Raw genomic sequence first — 21,967 nt, 5'->3', positions numbered from 1 at the left:
TTTATTCTTTAATTAGAGTTTTAAAGATGTTTTGTGATTTATTTCCATATACGTCTATATAGCCCTTTCTAAGGAAAAAAAAAGAAACTTTGTTATAAATAGCTAGTAGTGATTATGTTTGTCTTATGCCATCTCTTTCACTTTTATAGTAAAATCATTTATTTATTCTTGTATTTTTAAATGAATTGCCCATCCTCTAATATCAGTGGACTTTTTGGCTGGCCAGAGAACCAATTCACTCCCTCATGTCTCATACGCTTCCGTTCCAACATTTTTGAACATTTGTTTCAACTAACAGATCAACCACATTAGTTCATCATACTTTCAGAGTTGAAGGTTAGGGCACAGCGGCCAATTGCTGTTAACTGTATGATTTCTTGTTTCTCAGGATTTTATTTTTTATTTGCTCTTTTTTTAAAAACATCTGAGCAGCTTATGTTCTGAGAAGTTTCTCAAAAACGTATTTCTCCAGCAATGGTGCATATTCGTCAAAAAAACAGAGATCAAGGCATTTCTATGATTATTCGTAATGCTTTGGCTAATTCACATAAAGAGCACCAAAGCTGTCTGATATTGTCTGGTAGTGTCCATTTTCACAGTCCTCTAACTAAGTTGAAGTGTGCCACTTTCCTTTAAGATCCATCTCCTCCTGATACGTGTTTTATTCCTGTTCTCAGAACCATGGCTATTATTACCCATTATTTCTCCTTTAAGGAATTGTTTTACCACTTGGCCATTCATTTGTGTTTCTGGTTATTCCTTCCATAGCTTCAATTGCCTATTAACTGATATAATAATGCTGATATGTTCTATGGCTTTGGCTGTTTTCATCCAGGGATTTCAAAGTGCTTTTAAGATAGCTCGGTTGCTTTGTGAAAGGCAATTAATAAGACAAAGAGAAATAAAGACCCGAAAAGTGAAGAAGCCCATGTATATTCACACACCAAGACCACTGGAAAATCTTTAAATTTCATTCATCTTTGAATTACTTTGGTTAGGCGGTTAAGGAGATGACTGATACAATTGGAAGTATAGGAAGATCTAGTGATGTCATTTGTTTTGATTCCTAAAGACTGACTGGGGTCAATAAAACTTTAAGGTCACTGAAATACAAAAACAAAGGATTCTGACTCATGTCATTCTTTTTCTGATAGACCTTTTAGTTTAAATGTCCCCTGATTTGAGGCCATCACCACTAGAGGTTTCCAGACTCTCTCAATAAAAATTGTGTCCCTCTTTTGAGGAATCCATTGCTGCAGATGTGTATGATTCCATTACCACCATTTGTTCAACTATTTTCCTACTGATGGATATTTGGGTTATTCTCTTCACCTCTGCAGCAATGGATCCTCAAAGGAGGAAAACATTTTTTTATTAAGAGAGTCTGAAAACCTCTAATAGCTATTATGCAATGGAATACTAGTCAGTAATAAAAAGAACAAACTACTGATACCCCAAATGACATGAATGAGTCTCTAAAACATTATGCTGAGCACAGAAGTCATAAAGTGTATGATTCCATTCATTTGATAACTCCATTCATATGAAATTTAAAAATAAAGAAAACTACTCTAATAGAAATCAACAGTGGTTGTCTTTTGTAACATGGGAGATCTTCTGGGGTGATGGATATATTCTATATCTTGACTGTACACTTAATATTTGTACATTTCATTGTAAGCCAAAAATAACTTAAAAAACAGATTAAGGAAACTAGATTTTTCTTCTGAAAATGCTTTATTTATATTTGTATTTATACAGTAATTTATCTCCTATCTTTCAGTGTTTCTCAAAATAAATTCTTTTTTGTTTAGATTCAAGCCAGTGTGGGCTGAATCATTTCATTAATTTGGTAGGTATGTCACCTTTTAACATGATTTAAAAATAAATGAATGGATAGGAATGAACACCGTTTTATTTGTAGGCAATATTGTTCTGTGGACAAACCTAAGGTCCAAATTCTGACTCTATCTGTCCAATAGCAATATAACCTTGACCAAAATATAGCCTCAGTTTCTTCATCTGTAATAATTATAGCAACCCTTGCGGAGTAGTGCACAATGTATATAAGGTTTGTTATAAAGTAAGTGTTCAACAAATTTTAGTTTCTCTTTTTTGCCTCTTAACTTCAAATGTTTTATCTCTGTACATAAGGCTAGATGTGGAACCAGGTATGCTTCCCATGTAGTTGTGTGTTTGACATGACTAACACCTTGGTAGGATGCAAAACAAAGACGCTACTATATAATGCAAAATCTCATAAGGATAGAAAAGCATCAACAGGAAGAAAGCTATCAGCTAATCTCACCCTTTAAATATAAATTGTTATCTATATTATTGCTTCCCAACCCAATCTATTTTTTTCTACTTTAGACATAAGAAACCAGGGCAAAAAGGAAGGGAGAAAAGAGAATCCAAATATTCACTTATTTATTCAACAAATATTTTCTTGAGTGCTTCCTATGAGTCAGGTATTGATCCCAAACTCTCTGTTCCTAGGACTTAGAGCTGGAATCAAAATACAAGTAAGTTTTAAGGGAGATGTGATTTATGGACTGTTAACTAGATAAAAAAAAAAACTTCAAAAACTTTTCAATATTCTTTTCTCAAGTCCTGCTAGCGTCTCAATGGAAGCAAACATCATAATGGTCTCCTTCCTGCTTTTGAGAGCAGCTGAGATTCTTCTATTGACACAGTTTCTAGGATTGAACTTGAAAAACCAGAAGCAGGGAGTTCCCATTAAGAGTCGTGGCCTTGCAGACTTACCCCTCCTATCTGTCCCACAAGCCAGAATTTTCTGACCTGCAGGGCACAGTGTGGGACTCATCTGTTCTTTTCAGCATTTCCTGGCTAGGGACATAGTACTGTGGTGGTAGGAGGAAAGAGTGACACAGAGGAGATTTATTTACAACTGAACTGGATGAGGTAATTAGCAAAGCATCTATTTAATCTCTGACTACTAACGGGCAGTATATTGGTATTACAGGACAGCACAGGACATTAATGCTCAGAAGTGTACTAGTAAGTTATGGGGAAAAAAAATTCCACAATATTTTCATGGAAAAAATCAGTAATTTTCAGAGGTCAATAAAGAAACCCCAGAGCAAATACTTTCAGGAACCAAGAGGGGTTCATCCATGCACTCTTGTGTCTCTCCTCCTGGTTGGTTCTATGTAATGGAGGAGGGGTGTGTGTGTGTGTGTGTGTGTGTGTGTGTGTGTGTGTGTGTGAACAACCTAGACCTCTGAATCAGTTAAGTGGTGACTTTTGGCTCCCTAACCAAAAATGTCAGCTCACCAGTGCAAGGAATATTATGTGTTTTCTTTACTCCAGTGCCTAGAAAATTGCCTGGCACATAGTAGGCCCTCAATAAAAAGTTGCCAAATGAATGAATGAATGAAAAGCAGAGATACGTTCAACTTGAGCTGTGTTCATTTGTTTGCTTTGTGACTTGGGCAAGTTATTTAATCTCTGGGAACCATTAAAAAACAGAGGATAACCCTGTTACTTTCGTTGTTTATTTGTCAGTGTTTAACGATTCAATATTCAGGACAGGGCTTTGTATGCAGAGAGTGCTGAGTGGAGGTGGACTCCCTTCTCTTGCAGACACTCCCTGACCCTGTAGTGATTTAACATGTTGTTACAGTAGAGAGTTGTGTTAATTGGATGATTCTATGAGAAAGTATTCCAACGGTGACTTAAATATGTTGAAATGGGCATGTTGCACTGGTTATAACAAAGCATTGTCCATCATTCTAGATTTTTCTAACATAAATCTGTTCCAAGGTATGAAAAAAAATCTAAATTTATACAATAACTGTAAGTTGATGAAATAAACATGTAATTAACAATTTACTAGCGGTTTGAATATTACAAACAGCGTAATACACCTACTCAACAGGGAGAATTTTATGATTTTGAACAAATTCCATTTTTTATTCCAGGGATTTTATTTATCAGTACCATGTAAATAAGTTGTTTTTGACCTAAAGTTAATAGTTTATTTGGGAAATTATTTGAATAATAAAACACAGTTCTTTGGCTTAAAATGGTTGAAAGCCGAAAACTCAAATAAACCTATATCACAGTAAAGGCTATATCAGAGGACTTTATTTAATGGGGTGAAGAAAATATTTCCTGATTTTTTTTATTACTATAGGGCAGATCTGACACCATTAGTTTTCTTTCCGTCATAAATACAGACGAGTAGAATTTGACAGGCATCACTCTAAAATAGGTGATAGATAAGTTCAGGCATCTTTCCTTCCACACAGACCTTTTACACTCCGTTCTGATGGGGCTTCTTGAATAGAATGACCAAGGTTTGATTTTAGGCTTCTAGGTCATGGTTTCACCTTGACAACAGTTCTTTCATTTCCAGCCGTAACATTTGATAGGATCCCTAAGGTGCTTTCATTTTTGTAAGTAGTATAAGGAAAAAAAAAAAAAAAAAAAGGAAGGATAGAAAAAAAAAAAGATAAAACTTAATTCACATGCTGCAGGACTATCTCTGTGTCTCTGGCACAAAACTTCAAATCCAATCCAAGAACTGGATGTGTATTAGAAGTCTGCAGATTTAAACCTTGTCCCCCATGATCAAACTGGATTTATGGAGCATCATAACTCTCCAGACACCATCCAGCAGCTTATTAATTTAATAGACTCCTGTCCATTCACTGATGTTCCTGCCCTGACAGTCTCTCAAGATAAGGCAAAAGCCTTTTGACAGGACAGAGAGCATATATATTTTCTTCTGTTTTCTCGCGGATGGGGTTGTCGACAACTTGAAATGTGTGGCTCAGCAAATTTGTTTTTTTCCTTCTCTTTTTTTTTTCCCTTTTGCTGTGCAGGAAGGATGACAGAGGCGAGCCTCCAGAGAGTTCCAGGGGTCAGTGGGGCCTGTGTTTCCCCTAAGTACTTATTTAGCATTTTGTTTTGCAAAATAACAATGAATTGATTTAAAGGCATACACGCAGGGACAATTTCACCATGAAAAGAAACAACATTACAATTTAATGCCTAATATAAATTAAGAGGTGTTGGAGAGAAAAGGAAAAACAGCAATAAATGTTCCCATTAAACAGAGTACAGCAGCATTTTCTTTTCTTTTCTATAATCCCATTTGTGGGAATGAGGGGGAGTGCCAAAAAAGATAGCACTCAAGCTGTTGTATATTTAAAGACAAAACAGGAAGAACTTTTCAATGTTCTTATTTTCCCTTTATGATATTCTCATGCTCTACAATGGTGTTTATTTGCAAATGAATTCACAAGTCTCTGAGAGTTATTACACTAGTATATTGCAAGGTTAACTGTTTCCATCCCTCCCGGTACTCTTCAGTTAAAGACACATCAGTAATCACTAGACCTTGGCTTCCGAAACTTAAGCGTGCACGCAGATCACCTGGATCTAGTTAAAATGCAGATTTGGATTCCGTAGGTCTGAGTGGGGCCTGAGCTGTAGCGTTTCTAACAAGCCCATGCAGTACTGCTGGTTGGCAGACCACTTGTAAGGAGCACATCAGCCAAGCTTTTAACAAAGGGCAAACTTAGATATGGACAAATGATACCCCAGTGTCATACCAATGTAAAACATAACTTGAATATATGCAAAAAGTTAACAGATTCCCTACCTGGCATATAGTGGGTACTTGACTAATATTTCAATGAATTGAAAAACTCCCAAATTTCATGCAATGGCCTGCTTTTTATAATCTCCCTTCATTTTTACATGTGTGTAAAGATGATTATCTTAATTTCCTTTGAGATAGTTAACTACAATGGTGTATGTAAAGCCAGGGATAAGATGAAAAGTAACATGCCCATTTTCTTATATACATTTTCTCCTCACTTCATTTCACTGATAGAAAGCTATCTTTCTTATCTGTATCTCTAGTCAAAATGCAAAACTATGAAGTGAGACTTCTAAACTAAACTATTGTTTGGCTTAAATGTCCTACATAGGCCTTTTTATGTTATTTTATATTTTGGCTTCCTACACTCACTCTAATCTAGAAACCTACACTCAAAGCACAGAAAGACAGCAGAGATGATACTTAAGATATTTAAGATTTTATATTACTAAACTAGTTCTGATATTGAGAGACTCCAAATTATTATTTACTAGTTAACTGATAAATTTTGTATCTTTTGGGGGGCAGGAGAGCAGGACTATCATACGTTACGTATCATATCAAGTTAACTATGAAAACTTAAATTCCTTCGTAGAAGTATTTGATAAGCATTCTGAAAATGTTAAGTTTTCATAATAAGCCTCTGAGACTTAACATTTCTTGAAAGAATGCACAAAGTAAAGGGTACTGACCTGGAGAGCCGTCATTCTTGAAAATCTTTACTGACAAGAGAGACCAGACAGTGATGATAAATACTAGATTTCTGAAGGAAAAACTGGCTTAAAGTAATTTATTCTTATTGAATTTCAATGGGCAGTAGATAGAACTACATAACTAGATAGATAGAAAAAGCTTAACTCTTCATACTTAAATGTGTGTATTTCAGATCCATTCTTTTGGCTGGGATTTTCTTGCTTGGAACACCACGATATACTGTCTTGGTTGACCCCACTGTTGTCTGACAGTCTTCACATACTTAAGAAAGACTAATGAGAATATAACTTCTCTGAAGTACTACTGTATGTCACGGCATATAAGGTGACCTTTTAGTTTAAAAATAGCCTTCAGAAATGGGGTTGACTTAAACACCAAGGGAAAATGAAAAGCCTCCAATTTCACGTCTCAGAGCAAAGACTTGAGGTCCGGCTGACTTCCCCCCAGTGAAGAGCAAGAACAACAGACACAGGGCTTCCCTGGTGGTGCAGTGGTTGAGAATCTGCCTGCCAATGCAGGGGACACGGGTTCGAGCCCTGGTCTGGGAAGATCCCACATGCCGCGGAGCAACTAGGCCCGTGAGCCACAATTACTGAGCCTGCGCGTCTGGAGCCTGTGCTCCGCAACAAGAGAGGCCGCGATAGTGAGAGGCCCGTGCATCGCGATTAAGAGTGGCCCCCGCTTGCCGCAACTGGAGAGAAAGCCCTCGCACAGAAACGAAGACCCAACACAGCCATAAATAAATAAATAATAAATAAAATTAAAAAAAAAATTAAGGATATCTTGATCAAAATTTCTATTAAAAAAAAAAGAACAACAGACACAGTCACTGCTTGATGGGAGAAAGTCAAGTGGATCCACAAAGAATTGCGTAGTAATGGTGAGCCAATGTCTTGGCATGGCTGCTGTAAAAAGATGTCAAATAAAACCCTAAGCTTTGACAGCATCTTTGGCATGTATATAGATTCTAATTTTTCTAAATTCTTTTATACACCTTCATGCTAACTGATGTAGCACAATGTATGCTGTGTTTACATAGGATATTCCAAAGAAATCCTCTTGTATTAGATTCCCTAGCATTAAAGTAATCTTGCTAAGACATGGAATACTTTTCTAGATATGGAGAGAAGAACATTTTGAGTACTGGATTTTCAAATGATTTTCATACTAGTGATTTTTGAAACTAAAGCAAGTCCCACTAGAGTTTACTATGTTGAATGATGCATCCTAATACCCATTAAAAATAATTCAAAATTCAGTGAGTATATTCTATGTATTGTCTGTGGAGGAGAAGCGAGAAATGGTGTCATTGCATTTGAGGTGTTCACGTCCAACTTGGGACAATGCACAGGCTGGGGTGGAGCTCTCTCCCCGGGATGGGGCACAGAAGGCTTTTCAGAGCCACTTACACATGCTAAGTCTTGAATGATACCTGTTGCCAAGATAAAGATGTCTAGAAGGTTATTAAGCAAAAGAAACCTGATGTATAAAGACAGATATGAGCAAGTAAAGAATAGCTGAGGAATTTTAAATAACTGAGTATAGTTTGAGTACAGGGTATCTGTGGAGGATGAGTGAGAAATGAAACTATAAGGAGTAGGATAATTTAAAAAAATTCCAGATGAGCTAAGCTATGGGAAACATAGAAATGAGAAGAAAGAAGACTAGAGAATGATGTTTAGTGGCTGGACAGTGATGGAGAAACCTGGCACTGGGTGTGGAAAGGGATAAATCAGATCAAGCCTCGTGGAATAAAAAGCTGTCAACAAGGAGACCTGTGACAGAGTCACTTCAATGGAATCATGAAGGCAGAAACAGCAAAAGAGAAGACGCTGGAATTCAGGAAGTTAAAGGAATGCATGCAAAAAACTTTGCAGAAGCTTACCTAAGAAAAGAAGCAGAGAGGGCTTCCTGTTAAGTATGATGAATTGATTGCATGCATTTATTTCTACTCCCTTTCAGTAACATGACAGTAGAGAAGAAAAAAACAATGATAAGGGCAAAGAGATGGGGCAGAGTAGGCAATAGAAGTCAACAACATCTTGGAAGCTAGAAAACTGATGGAGTGATAGATGACACAGCAGAGCACAGAAAGCTGAAATCCAAGTACTTGAAGAGCAGCTGGCCAACAAGTAGCAAGCAGATTTATTCTGCAGAATCCTGGAAAAGATCAGAAAGTAAAGGCACCTGGCACTTTGAAAGGTAGGGTAAGCAGTGGAGCTAAAACTTGCAGGACTGGCCTTCTAAGTAAGAAGCTGTTAGCTATACTTGCTCAGCTATTCCCTGCAGAGCTAAGTGACATTCCTTTCCCACTCTGGAGGCTTAGTCTTTGAAGAAATGGAATACAGGCTTTAGATCCAGAGACACAGGCTCTGCCAAGGGTAATACTGAAGTTTCACCTGCATTAGAAGATTAAAGGAACATCTACGTTCTCAACAATGAGATAGGACTTTCCCAATGTACCACCTGGTCCAGTTTGCCCACAAAGTCCTCAGATTGCTGGTTATAGGCTCATCCATCTCAGAAATGAGACTGGCGTTCTCTGGAGAAGCTAACCATGCTAAGACAAAAAATTACATACACTGTCATTTGGAGACCTCATTACCATGGCTAGGTTGTCATCCTATGACCCCACGCAAAAGCTACCAGTTGACAAGCTCTGCCTTCTCAGGCTGCTCTTGCATTCACCCCTTAGTGCCCCACTCTTAAACGATGAAGTAGGTATTCATGGATCTCTAGCCACTTGAGGAAAGCTTCAACACTAAATACAGGGACAAAAACAGGCAGGAGAAAGTAAGAAACAATGCATGGGACACACAACTTCCTAATCATTCTCCACGTCCTACTTCAGGGATAAAGGAAAAATATCCATATTAAAAAGAGCAAGATGTTGAAAAAAAGGAACAGTCAGGGAACAAGAAAGACCCCTGGTAAATTATAAACATGAGAGTTAAAATTCAATAGTGAAGGTAAGGTATAAAGTTTGAGGACATCTCAGAAAGTTCAACCAAGTCAGATTACCTAATCATGGGAACATTATTAAATCCATACTTTATATTGCTTTTCACAGTAAAGAAAAAGCTGTAACCCATTCATTTATCGATTAATTCTTTCATAAATATTTAATGAGCACCTACTATGTGTCATAGATGGCTTCAAAAAACAGACAGAATTCCTGTCCTTAAAGAACGCTCATTCTAGGGGTGGGAGGATGACACTAAATTTTTAAAATAAATGCTAAAATGCCAGATATGAAGATAAATGAGAGAGATGTTATAGACTGAATGCTTGTGTCCCCAACTCTAAATTTATATGTAGAAGCCCTAACAACCAATGTGATGGTATAAGGGGTGAAGCCTTTGGGAGGTAGGTCATAAGGGTGGAGACCTCATGATGGGATTAATGCCCTTATAAGAGACATGAGGGAGGGAGCGCTCTCTCTCTCTCTCTCTCTCTCTCTCTCACACACACACACACACGCACACACCCGCACACACACCACCATATGAAGATACAGCAAGAAGGTGGCCATCTGTAAACGAGGAAGATGGGTCCGCACTAGATACCAAATCTGCCTGCACCTTGATCTTGAACTTTCCGCCTTCCAGAACTGTGAGAAAGAAGTCTGGTGTTAAGCTACCAGCCTATGGTGTTTTGTTATAGCAGCCTGAATTGATTAATACTGAGGAGAACAAGGAGAGAAACAGAGACAGAGTAGTTAGGCAGACCTTCTGGGAAGGCAACATTTGGAGAGAGTTTTGAATGAAGCAAGAGAGGGGCCCATGTGGGGGCAGAGCAGGGCACAGTGCAAAGGCCCTGAGGCAGAGGCATCCTTTGTATTTTCAAACAAAAGCAAGGGCCTGTGACACTGGAACAGAATAGTTGGAGAGTCATAGTAAATAACCCACAGAGGTATCCAGGGGCAGATCATGTAGCGCATTTTAGGCCAAGGTAATAACCTTGTAGGCTTAGTTCAGGCGTTGCCAAGCTTTTTCTGTAAATGGTCAAATAGTAAACACTTTAGGCTTTGCAGGCTAGAGGGTCTCTGCCACAACTACTCAACTCTGAAGTTGCGGTGTGAAAGCAGCCACAAACAAAATATACAAACAAATCATGGTAGCTATATTCCAATAAAACTTTATTTACAAAAACAGGTGGTGGGTCAAATTTGGTCTCACGGGCCACACTGATCCTTGTAATCAGGCTAATTGCAAAAGGAAGCCACTTGTTGGAGGGTTATATGTGCTTCTACTTTTCCATTTTCTCTGGAAAACAAGAAGCAAGGTCATTATCTAACAGGGGATGGTATATATTAGGGGAGACAGAAGTCTGACATAGTCACTTTGAAGATGGATTCGGGAAAAAGATCTGTATTGCCAGGCTACTTACACTGAGGGATCACATTCACCTCACGGTCAAATGTAGTATAAACTGGTCAGCATTGGTTTCTGTTGTATTTTTGTTGTTGTGAGTGGTGGTGACGGTTCCATTGTTGTATTTTGACCACACATTCATATAGCACTCACTGTGGATCAGGCGCTATTCTAAGCACTTTATAAATATTACTTCCCCTCGCTTCTGCTGCTTGGATAAAGCCAGGGGAAGGTGGAAAGTTGGATTGATTAGAATGAGGGTATTCAGGCCACTAAAGGCCAGAGAAGGAGAGAAAAGTGAGAGGGTGCAAGGGAGTAATTAGAATGATGGACCCATGGAATCCAAGTCAGGTCCTCTGAAAGTAAGAACGGGAGGTTGGTGGGCAGGGCAATGATGGTGAAGACATAAGGGCATTAGAGGTACATTTGGTGTTGAAAAAATTGTTGGAGTCAGGTAATGAGTGGAGAAAAGTGGAAGATTTATATTATCTTCTAGAAAGATGTAGGTACCAACATTACTTCTTGACAGATAAAGTCTTGTTTTTATTAGTGGATGGACCTGAGCTTCACCTTTGACACAATAATCAATAATCTTAGTAAAATCCCAATGTGAATATGTGTGCCTCAGAACTTTCAGTAGCTCTCCATTACCCCCTTGATGAGGTCTTTAGACTGAGCACTCAACCGAACCCACAACATGGCCCTCAGAAACATTTGCAGGCTTGCCCCTCACTAGTCTTATTTGTAAATTCTCTGTTCTAAAGTGTGCCCTGACACTCTCATGAAAACACGGTATGTATCGCAGCCTGTAAACTTTTAGGCACACATTTCAACCTCCTCAAATGCCTTCCCCCATTTCTCAAATTTATATTCAACTTTCAATATCCAACCAAAATTCCACATCTTCTGTCAACTTTGCCTTGACCATGTAAGACAGAACTCAGCGTTATGCAACCTTCATCAATTAAGCTCTTTCAACAAACTCCTTAAGTCTGGGGTGTGTTTCATATTCCTCTGTATCCCTCATGACACCTGGGCCATATCATGTGCAGAGCCTGTGCTCAGTTACTTTTATTTGGAAGATATTTGGAAAATTATCTTATGAAATACAAAGTGTCAGGACATTTACAGAGATACTAAAGAAAAATATATATCACTCGAATATAATTTAAATTCCATGGATGAGGGACTTCATGGGTAAGGCAAAGATTTTTGTTCTGTTAGTTTGGGTTGTATAAAAAGAAGAGCAGGGGGCTTCCCTGGTGGCGCAGTGGTTGAGAATCTGCCTGCCAATGCAGGGGACACGGGTTCGAGCCCTGATCCGGGAAGATCCCACATGCCGCGGAGCATCTGGGCCCGTGAGCCACAACTACTGAGCCTGTGCGTCTGGAGCCTGTGCCCCGCAACAAGAGAGGCCGCGACAGTGAAAAGCCCGCGCACCGCGATGAAGAGTGGCCCTCGCTTGCCACAACTAGAGAAAGCCCTCGCACAGAAACGAAGACCCAACACAGCCAAAAATAAATAAATTAATTAATTAATTAAAAAAGAAAAAAAAAGAAGAGCAGGAGTGTAGTTAAGACAAAGAGTGATTTTCGTTTGCAAATATTTTTCTTAAATTATATAAGGACAATAATCAAAGTGAAGAAAACTATAAAAGAGGAATACAGATTTTCCCAAACCTTACCACCTTTACAGAAATACTTTCATAGTTTCAATGTATTGATATTTCTTCCCCATGTGTTTTGCTGTACATATACTTTTAAAATACTATTATAATCATACTAGGCACGAAACCTCATATTCTACTTTTTCAGTTGGAATTATAATACAATAATTTTTTTTCTATGTAATACACTGTTTTAAAGAAGTAGTCACAATATCTTACTCTGAAAACATTCACCCTAAAGAGTTGTTCCTCATTTTAGCTGACAAAGATCCTTTTGGGGGTAGCTTTCAAGATTAGCATCACTTTGAATGACAAGCTAACATCCCTGAATGATAGTGAGTCACCTCTCAGAAGACCCCACTCTTCATTTTTCATTTTTATTCTTAGTTCTTATCATTTGCCAACATCCTACCTGGGTTTTTACCCCTAAGAGACAGAAGCTTCATTCATGCATGGATCCAGGATGGTTTAGGATATTTTTCTCCAACATATGAGAGCACATCTAATCCACTGAAGTAATTAATAGTATTATCGTGCAGGATTATTTACCAACGTTTCATTAAGGAAACTCACAGTGATGTTGATACGAAAACAAATGTATTTTTTCCACATCAAATAGCATACGTTAATAATAACATAAGGACATAAACTTAATAAGGACATAAACTATTCAGTATGACCAGACCCAGACTGAAATAACATCAGTAAATCACTAACATAATTGTAAAAACAGTAAATGCATAGTAAAAAATGGAAATGGCAGAAGGCCCTATATTTGCTGAAGTTGCTGTCATTCTGCAATTTGCAACAGACAGCTCCACTGTAAATAACACATTCACTGGTGGGGTCACTTGTCTCGACCTTAAGAACCCCTCAGAAATAACAATTTGAATCAAAACTATGGTTTTCTACAGCAGCCATTTAAAGCAATCACTGATTCCTAGAACAGGCATAATAAATTGCTCACCCCCCAAACATCTCTCATTCTTAGAGAACATAACCAGAAAAAACCTCAGATGTTCATGAAACATATTGGGTTTTCGGCATCGCGTTATCCTGTGGTGCTCTGCAATCAATTACTGTTATACCACCATCATTAATAATTTTCTTAATGAAAATGATTCTGTTGATCTCCGCTGTATTTTAATTATCAGAGTTAAGCATAATTACACTGCGGCTCTGAGCTGGCATGTGGACTCCTTTAGGGCGCAATTTTGTTTTAACACACTGATAATGTAATTTTACATTGTGTCAGTTTGTTTCGTTATTATCCAGTTGTACAATTCCACTGTATTCCTGATAACAGATAATAACCTTAGTACCTCCTATATCCTGAAGTCATTTAAAAAGCAATATTGGAATTCTGCGGCTAGCTAACTTAATCGCCTTATGATTTTATAATTCCTGCTGCTAAATATTTGGTACAGGCACCCACCCTCTTTTAAGAACACTGTAAAACTAGACAACAGTTATACATTTTCTGTGAACTACAGAATGGTTAAATAAACACTTAAATATGAGCACAAGTTTTTCTTTTTAAATTACTTTCTTATTTATAAAGCATTAGGTCCTTTAAGTAAAGTTAACCATGAACTTGTAGGCTAGTTGGGAAAATTGACTGCCATGTTAGACAAGGCTGTTTCAAAATTCTAGGAACATGCAACAGATCCTCTATTTTAAGGTGGAAAATAGTCCAGACTTTTGCAAGGGTCCTTCTAATGAAAGATCTTTGTTTTAAACAGTTGATCAATTTAGTCAGTGTGCAGAAAGTTGCTCATCCAAGTTAGGTTATATTAGAATTACTGTCATTATTTCAACAGTACCTGGTATAGGACCTTGAACGTAGTACACAATCAGTCAGGGCTTAACTGAATTAATTGCATGATTACATTTGTCCAAACAAGCAAAATCAGAACTTTGAAGATGGTCATAGAATGATTTGGAGATTAGTTTTCTACATGACTTTAAATTGCTGTGGCCTTCGAAGCAACAGAGAAATTAGCATAAGGTACTGCTGTCACTGCTGTTTTCGTTCTGGAAAACTTTTTCTTAAAAACCAAACCACAGAGCGAGGAAAAAACAGTTTCACTGATAAATATGTACGTAAATTTGTGAAGAAGACCAATAATCTACAATCTAGGCCTAGTAAATGGTATCATCAAAACTCTGCTAAATTGTATAATTGGGAATCAAGGTCAACACGCTTAAGACTGAATATCAATTTCATCACGTATGAGCTATATATATCCTTGAACTATTTACTTACCTAAACCTGAGTTTACTCATCTGTAAAGTGGGAATAATTCTGCTTACATCATAATTTTCTTGTAGCGGTAAACCAGAAAACGTATGTAAAGTGTTTAAAACCATGCCTGGCATAGAATATGTGCTTAATTAATGGTAACTGCTATTGCTAGTTTTAATATTATCATCATTATCTTTATACTAGCATTTTACATATGACTTTCATTAAAAATATCATGTGCCCAAGGGAAAAAATATCTTCTGGCCTCTGATTCTATAATGCAGTTCTCTGCAGATACTGTGGGTTCACAGGGACCAAATGGGATTTATGGAATTCTTGGCTATAAATCTGGTATCTGGTGACCAGGTTTTCTCACACACTTGCTTGATACCAACATGGAGGCCTGGGTTCATTTCCTCTAAATTTGTCCTGACATATAACCAAAAGGGCAAACTGGACTGAGTATAAGATCATCAGCAATATAATATTTATAATAACATATGCAGTTATGCGTACGGGTGCATCTTCACAAAAATCCTGTGAGATGGCCACTGCTATTTCATTGTTACAGCTGAAAAAATCAGGATTTAAAGAGGAAAAGTGGTTTGCCCAAGGTTCCATCTAAGCAACAGTTTTTTACAATGATATTGTGCTTTTATATAAAAAGAAATCTTCCATGGTTAAGGTGAGATTGAGGGTTAGCTGATACTTTTTCACTCCTTTGATTGACAATGTTTATTCTCTTCATCCAGATACCTAGAGAATGTGGCTGCTCTGAAATAACACTCCACGAAAACCCAAATAATTTAATTTTTCCTCATTTGAAGTGAACTGAATGAACAAACTCACATGCAAGATGCAAAAGGTTTAATTTCGAATGTTCAAAAACGTGAAACTCGAACTAACTTATTTACTTTTCACAAATGAGAAAGGGCACCATACTGTGCAAATGCTATAAAAAACACAAAGGTGTATAGAAAAGAGAAGAAGTTAATTTCCAATGCTCGACAGGCATTCATGGATTTTAGGAGTAAGTGGGCAGGCCTCTGCTCATCCTCCTCTCCAGCAGCCTCCCTTTAACTTCAGCACGGTGCTTTTTAGTATTTTTCCATTGGAGATAAGTAAATTAGAATTATCTGGAGTCTGCTGAGAATAATGGCAGAAACCAGACAACCCAACAAGTCTGGTCCATCAGTGTCTGGATGAGCTAATTACTTTCTGGAATGACAGGGGGTAGTTGAGGCAGGAAAAAAAAAGTACATCAGATTATAATGTTAATGCTAAATACTATACTTTTTTTTACTTTGATAAAACAGGATGATGGCAGCCTGTCAAACAGCACTAAGTGATGTAATTTGATAATCATTATTTGATGGACACCCTGGAAATGAAAATTTTATAATTATATTTAATTTTACTACTAGCCCACATTTAAAAACACTTCAAAAAGTAAGCATGTCTCTTAAATGGTAATAGTTACATGCCATAAGAAAATATTATAAAAAATTTCACAGTTAAGGCATTTAAAAATGCTACATATACACATTTTGCATTCTATTTGTAAATAGGTACTAATATATTTTCAGATAGGCAGGCCCAATAAAGGTGATTTTGGCATAGAATTCATAAGTAGCTTAGGTTCTTAGCTAGAAAACAGAATAAGGCAATGCAATTTTGGCATCTGGAATTTACTTTTCATCTTCAGGGAGAGCTTTTTAGACATTAGGAGTAATGTGTTGCATCTGGGTACAAGGATGTTAGCCCATCAAGCAACCATTCTTTTCTGTCTGGAAGTAGCACTTTGGTTTCACTTGGGGAACTACTTCTTTGTCTCAGTGGTTTATGTGGGGTTAGGTCTACAGATGATTGTAGTTTGTAAGGAAGAGTCATAGTGATTAATTGGTTCAAGGATTGGTATGTGATGTACCCCAAATAAAACCCAGAAAACCTCTCTTTTCACTGGGATTGCTGTGCTTGTAGAATAAGTTTGGAGTTTCCCACCACTTGACAAGAACATTTCTGAGGATGAAACACACAAAGAAAGAAGAGGCAGAAGATAGAGACAGTCTGGGGACAAAGTGTGAACAACTGAATTAAACTGATCCTGAAGTTTAGAAGATCCCTGGATTCTCAGTTATATGAGCAAATGAACTCCCCTACCCCCAATACACTCACGCATGCACGCTCACACACACACACACTTACACTTTGATTATTTTTTGTATAAGCCAATTTCATTTGGATTTCTATCATTTGAAAACAAAACAGCCCCAACTGATAAATAACATACACATTATGAAAATGTCTCACACATTACAGATGTTCAAGTCAATATGTACCTATTAAATCTAAATCACCAAACCCTTCCAACTACAAAACTCTTTTGCTTTGAGAAGGCTTATCATACCCATAGCCTGTGAAGACAGAAGGCTTCAGAGCTCATGTGGTCCCGGTAGGAGTGATTCCTGGGGTCCTATTTTCCATGATAAGAACAATCCCTAGTATAATCCTAGAATATCGAGGTATTCACAGAACTTTGAGTGAACTATTCCCTTCCTCCAAAGGCAACCTGAATTCTAGGAATTAGCATCAGGCCTCTGAAGCCCATCTAGGAGATCAGAGTAGAGTCCACAGCAGAGTTTTCCCAAGTGTGTTAACCAGAGAACTAATTCCAATGTTCCAATGGATGTCCACTGGTTGGAGAAAAAAAATATGCATATCATATAGTCAAACGAGTTACACAGGTTTTTATTTTGTTTTGTTTTACTACAGGACTTCTCAGAGCATTCATACCAGAAGGCCTTGTGAGTTTTCAAGAGGGGCCAAGATAGGCAATATTTGGTCCTGGGACTTTTCCTTTAATCTTAGGGTTATGTGAAGTGTACTTTGGTAAGTGCCATATTATAATAATACTCTGTGATTTCTGCACAGAAATGCTTGCGTAGTTTAAGAGAATTTATTCATCATGTAATAGTGTCAAGGGGAAAGGTAGAGTCACACAGTACAGAGAGTATAAGATTTGGAATTATCAAAACCTGGATTTAAATTTGGCTTCTCTGTTAGCTCTCCTGGACCAGGGACAACCATACTACTGCTCTAAGTCACACACAATGTAGGTTGTGTAAAATGAGAAACACACTACTTATCTCATCTAGCTGCTTGAAAGCTTAATGCAGGGAGAACGTATTCTAATATGTACAACTCAGGCCCTCGATTAGACAGATGTGTGTTTGCATCCCACTTTAAACACTTAGTAGTTGAAACACTTTGCTGTACAGCAGAAATTAACACAACATTGTAAATCAACTATACCTCAATTTAAAAAAAAACAAACACTTAGTAGCTATGTGACCATGACAAATTACTTAATCTAGCTATGTCTCAATTTCATTTTTTGTAAAATTGGGTAGGATGTTAATTACCTACTAGGACGTATTAAATGATGATTAAATGAAATTATGCATATACAGTAGTCACTGCAGTCCTTGTTATTTGAATTGCAATGCCATCTGTTCTTGTAAGTTGAACAATATCGACTTACCTTTTGTAGGTTAAAAACTACTGAATATTAGGAATTCATATTGTTCATCATCACAGTATGTGATGTGTCTATTATAGTTTCTAGCAACCATTCATCATTTGTTTATCTGGTCAACCAATCATTATTTACTCTGTGCTCTTTTTGTACAGGCAGCATGCCAGACCAAGGATAAAAAGATGACTGAGACATAATCCTTGCCCTCAGTAAATATAGAGTAGATTGGAAAGGCAGGCAATAATACCTAACTTTTTACTACTCTTTTTTTGAAACATTAAATGATGATCATAAAACGAGGTTAAAAGAGCAATGAGAGAAGTGCATAGAATTTGGTATGGGAGTACCAAGGAGAGGATTCAGGGGTGCTTAATAAAGGGTGGCTGTTATTATCCATGTACAAAGCTAGCACACAGCTGGGCTCAATCCATGCTTTATGAGTTAATTAATAAGCTTCTACAAATTACTCCAAAATGTTTACTGCCAAGAGGCTTAAGGTATATCTAACCATAATGCAAACACGTAAACATGTTCAAACTAAGGTACTCCATTGAACATAGAATTACAATTTTGTTATAGTGTTTTTCGTTATGTAACAATATAATAATCATCTCTTCTAAAACAATGCCCGATTTAAACATGTAATGGATTTGGATTATGATAGAATAGCTGTCCTCTTGGTTCCTCCATACTATATTGCCATCATAGAGGTAAGATATTGTACAACAAAAATTTAGTCCCAGTCATTGATCCTACACTCCAAGCCATCTTTTGTAGTGTTTGCATTCTGAATGTGGACACTGGTAAGCTGGTTCACTATAATATTGCTTCCCATTTTGATAGAACATAGTGACATATCCTGGGAAAATCTTAACTTCCCTTCTAGTTAAAAGCTCCCACCAGCATACTACAGGTATTTGGTGTCTGAAAATAAGTGGGTATGAGACCAGCAATTACAGAAGCAAAAGGAATATAATCAGATCCTGGTGTGCAGATTGTCTTTTTTAGCTTGCAAATTCGCTCTTTCTGGTGTTTCAACTTTCAAAGGCTTATGGTAGTTTAAAGGCAATCCTCTTATAAGTGTACAAATTGTAATGATTATAGGAATAAGTTGTGATTGTTTCTAGCAAGTTTTTAAGAGTCTTTGATGTTACGATTAGTGTTTTATATGTTAATATATTGATAGGGGTGCTTATTTGCTTGTTCCCGTGTATGCTTTTATGGTTTCTAGGTTCAATGTGCAAATACATCTTTGATCTCAGTAGGTCTATTTGGTTAAAAAAGAAAGCGAAAAGAAATTAAACATGAGAAGCACAAAGTTTTGCAATATTTACGAAGGAGTGAGATTAGGGATTTCACTGTAAAAGTACAGAGCTTGGGCCCAGAACTTGAATATGGAGAAAAGTGTGGCAAACCACACCACACACGTGGAGGGGCCTGAGTTTGGGGGAGTCGGTCCCATGTTGTGTGTCCCGGAGCAGCGGTTCCTTTGCAGCCAGGGTGTAGCTGTTTGACGCAGTCTAGGTTGATGCCACACTGAGCAAATCAAAGGCAATGCTCTGCAAGCCATCGCTTCCTCTCTAGCATTTGCCTCCTGCCCTTCAGAAATCACCATGGGGAGGAATTCTCAGTCTTTGCAATGGCTTCCTTTTCAGCTATCCCCTCATCGTGTGTGATTTCAGGAAACTGGCTGGAATGCAGTGCCTTCTAGAACTCGCACCTTGACACCCTGACACGGACTGCCAAATTTCAAAAGGAATTTACTTTTTGATGGATGATGCCTAAGAGAGGAATCCGGGATTTCATCAAACCCCCTCTGAATAAAGGTAACAGCGAGGAAGGTACTAGTCAAGGCACTCCAATCCACGGTTAGGTGAACGTGTATGGCGCTAAGTAATTAATGGTCTAACACATTTCGTTTTATGCTGTACAGGAAAAGAACAAAAAACAACAACAAAAAAACCCAGTAGGCTTGCTGAAACTACAGGTTAGGGAGATTCATCAGGGAAAAAGGAAGAGAGAGGATCCCATTTTACTTTGTACTCCCATTTCAGCTCATTTGGTTCTATTTTGCAACACTCAGGTTTCAATACATCCAAAGCGAGAGGGAAATGATCTTGCACTTACCTTTGCTGTACACAATGCAGTTGTTTTTGTTGTCTTCCACTCCTTGCCAAGTCACATCCAGTAGCCACTTGGGACCAGCAGTCAGCACCATCGGCACCTGAGCCTTTGTCTTCTGTGGAAAGAATGATAACAAACGGATGCCATTTGCTTTCGTTGATTAAAAAGTTGAATAATAACTGTACTAATCATTTTATTTTTCCAAATAACTAAGTCTCCTAAACCATAATCCAAGTCCTTATTCCCCTGTCTCATGATATCTTTTTAAGACGACAGAAGCTGTAAAGCTTTACTGCTTTCACTAATCTGAATGGTAGAATTATTATCAAGAATATTTTTTTTCTAAATGATACTGGATCAGATCTCCAAGATTAGACAGATCTCTTGCAGCTCTGAATTATAAAGAGAATGCAGATGACTTTCATTGCAAAGACCAGCTTGTTTAGAAGTGAACTTTAGACACATTGTACTTTACTATCAACAGGATCTCACTATTTCCTGAAACAGACAGGAAAGAATTTAAAGAATCAGGATCCATTTCAAAGCTCTATCCTGAGCAACATTTATATTAGAGTAGGAATTTATTCTGAATGAATAATGAAATCCACCAACACCCTTTTCTAAGTATGGATATGTAGTCCCACTGAAACTGAAATAATATTAATGCTAATGACTCACCATACACTGTCTCCAAAAAGACTATAAAAGAGGAATTGGGAATAAATTCAGATGCAGAGCAACTAAAGCATGACATTCCTTGCTCTGAAAAGCATAGAAGCAGGGAGACAAGTGCTCTAGTTCTAACAAAATATTTTCAGTGTACATTTTAAATATAAGGCTCAAAAGGGTCATCATTTTAGGCCGTTTGGCACCCAAATTATTTGTCTTTAACTATGTTAAACATGGCAGGAAATAAACCAGGGAGGAAATAAGTAAGCCTTAGCAAGACTGGTGTTTCCCGATGAGTCAGAGTGAATTGGCATTCAGATGTTTATCATTCACCAGCCCACGTTCTGTATATCAACTATCGTGAAACCACAACACAGAGTACAATACAAGGGTCTCAAGGTAATTTCTGAACTGAATTTTCACCTAGATATGATCCTGCCGAAGAGATCTCAGCCCATTCTGGGACTTTCCCACATGTTATGTGCTATCACAAATTTCCCAAATTGGCATTAGCAAGTATCCACTTGAGGAGTTCTATGTAATCTGGCCATTTCAAATCTCTCAGGAATCCGGAAACCTCGTTTCACTGGCCAAATCACAACACTGATAGTGCATGAGACACAGATCTATTGATACTGAAAAGCCATATTAAAAGCTATGCATAAAATCAATGCTAACCCATTTTTGATGTATCAATTATATTGTAAGAGGTAAAACTACCATAGAATATACTACTTAATGGAAAAAATCAACCATGACGGACAAATTAAAAATAAGTCTAAAAAAATACTTCAAATATTAAAACAGAGGAGGTGGTAAACCAGATCAACCATAAGAAGTACTAGCATACTGATTTTTCATATTCATACTTTAATTCATTTTAAAAGTCTTTAATTTTTCAACTATGTGTCTTAATATTTGGAAAGTAAAACCATGAAAAACAGTTATCTGAAAGCCCTGGGGGAAGAAAGTAATTTTATATTATAATTTTTTAAAACAATCTAGACAA

The 21,967-nt window shown here is 37.4% G+C and overlaps 1 protein-coding gene across 1 annotated transcript in view; it reads right to left on the bottom strand.

Moving 5' to 3' along the window:
* ZFPM2 (zinc finger protein, FOG family member 2) overlaps window positions 1–21,967 on the bottom strand; it is a 467,855-nt gene that overhangs the window by 135,201 nt on the left and 310,687 nt on the right. The window contains exon 5 of the mRNA XM_061171416.1: window positions 20,293–20,404. Within this exon, the coding sequence (XP_061027399.1) occupies window positions 20,293–20,404 (112 nt within the window). The remainder of the gene's footprint in view (window positions 1–20,292; window positions 20,405–21,967) is intronic.

Source organism: Eubalaena glacialis, chromosome 17 (assembly GCF_028564815.1).
Source record: "Eubalaena glacialis isolate mEubGla1 chromosome 17, mEubGla1.1.hap2.+ XY, whole genome shotgun sequence".
NCBI lineage: Eukaryota > Metazoa > Chordata > Mammalia > Artiodactyla > Balaenidae > Eubalaena > Eubalaena glacialis.
This window is presented reverse-complemented; position numbering and strand designations above follow the sequence as displayed.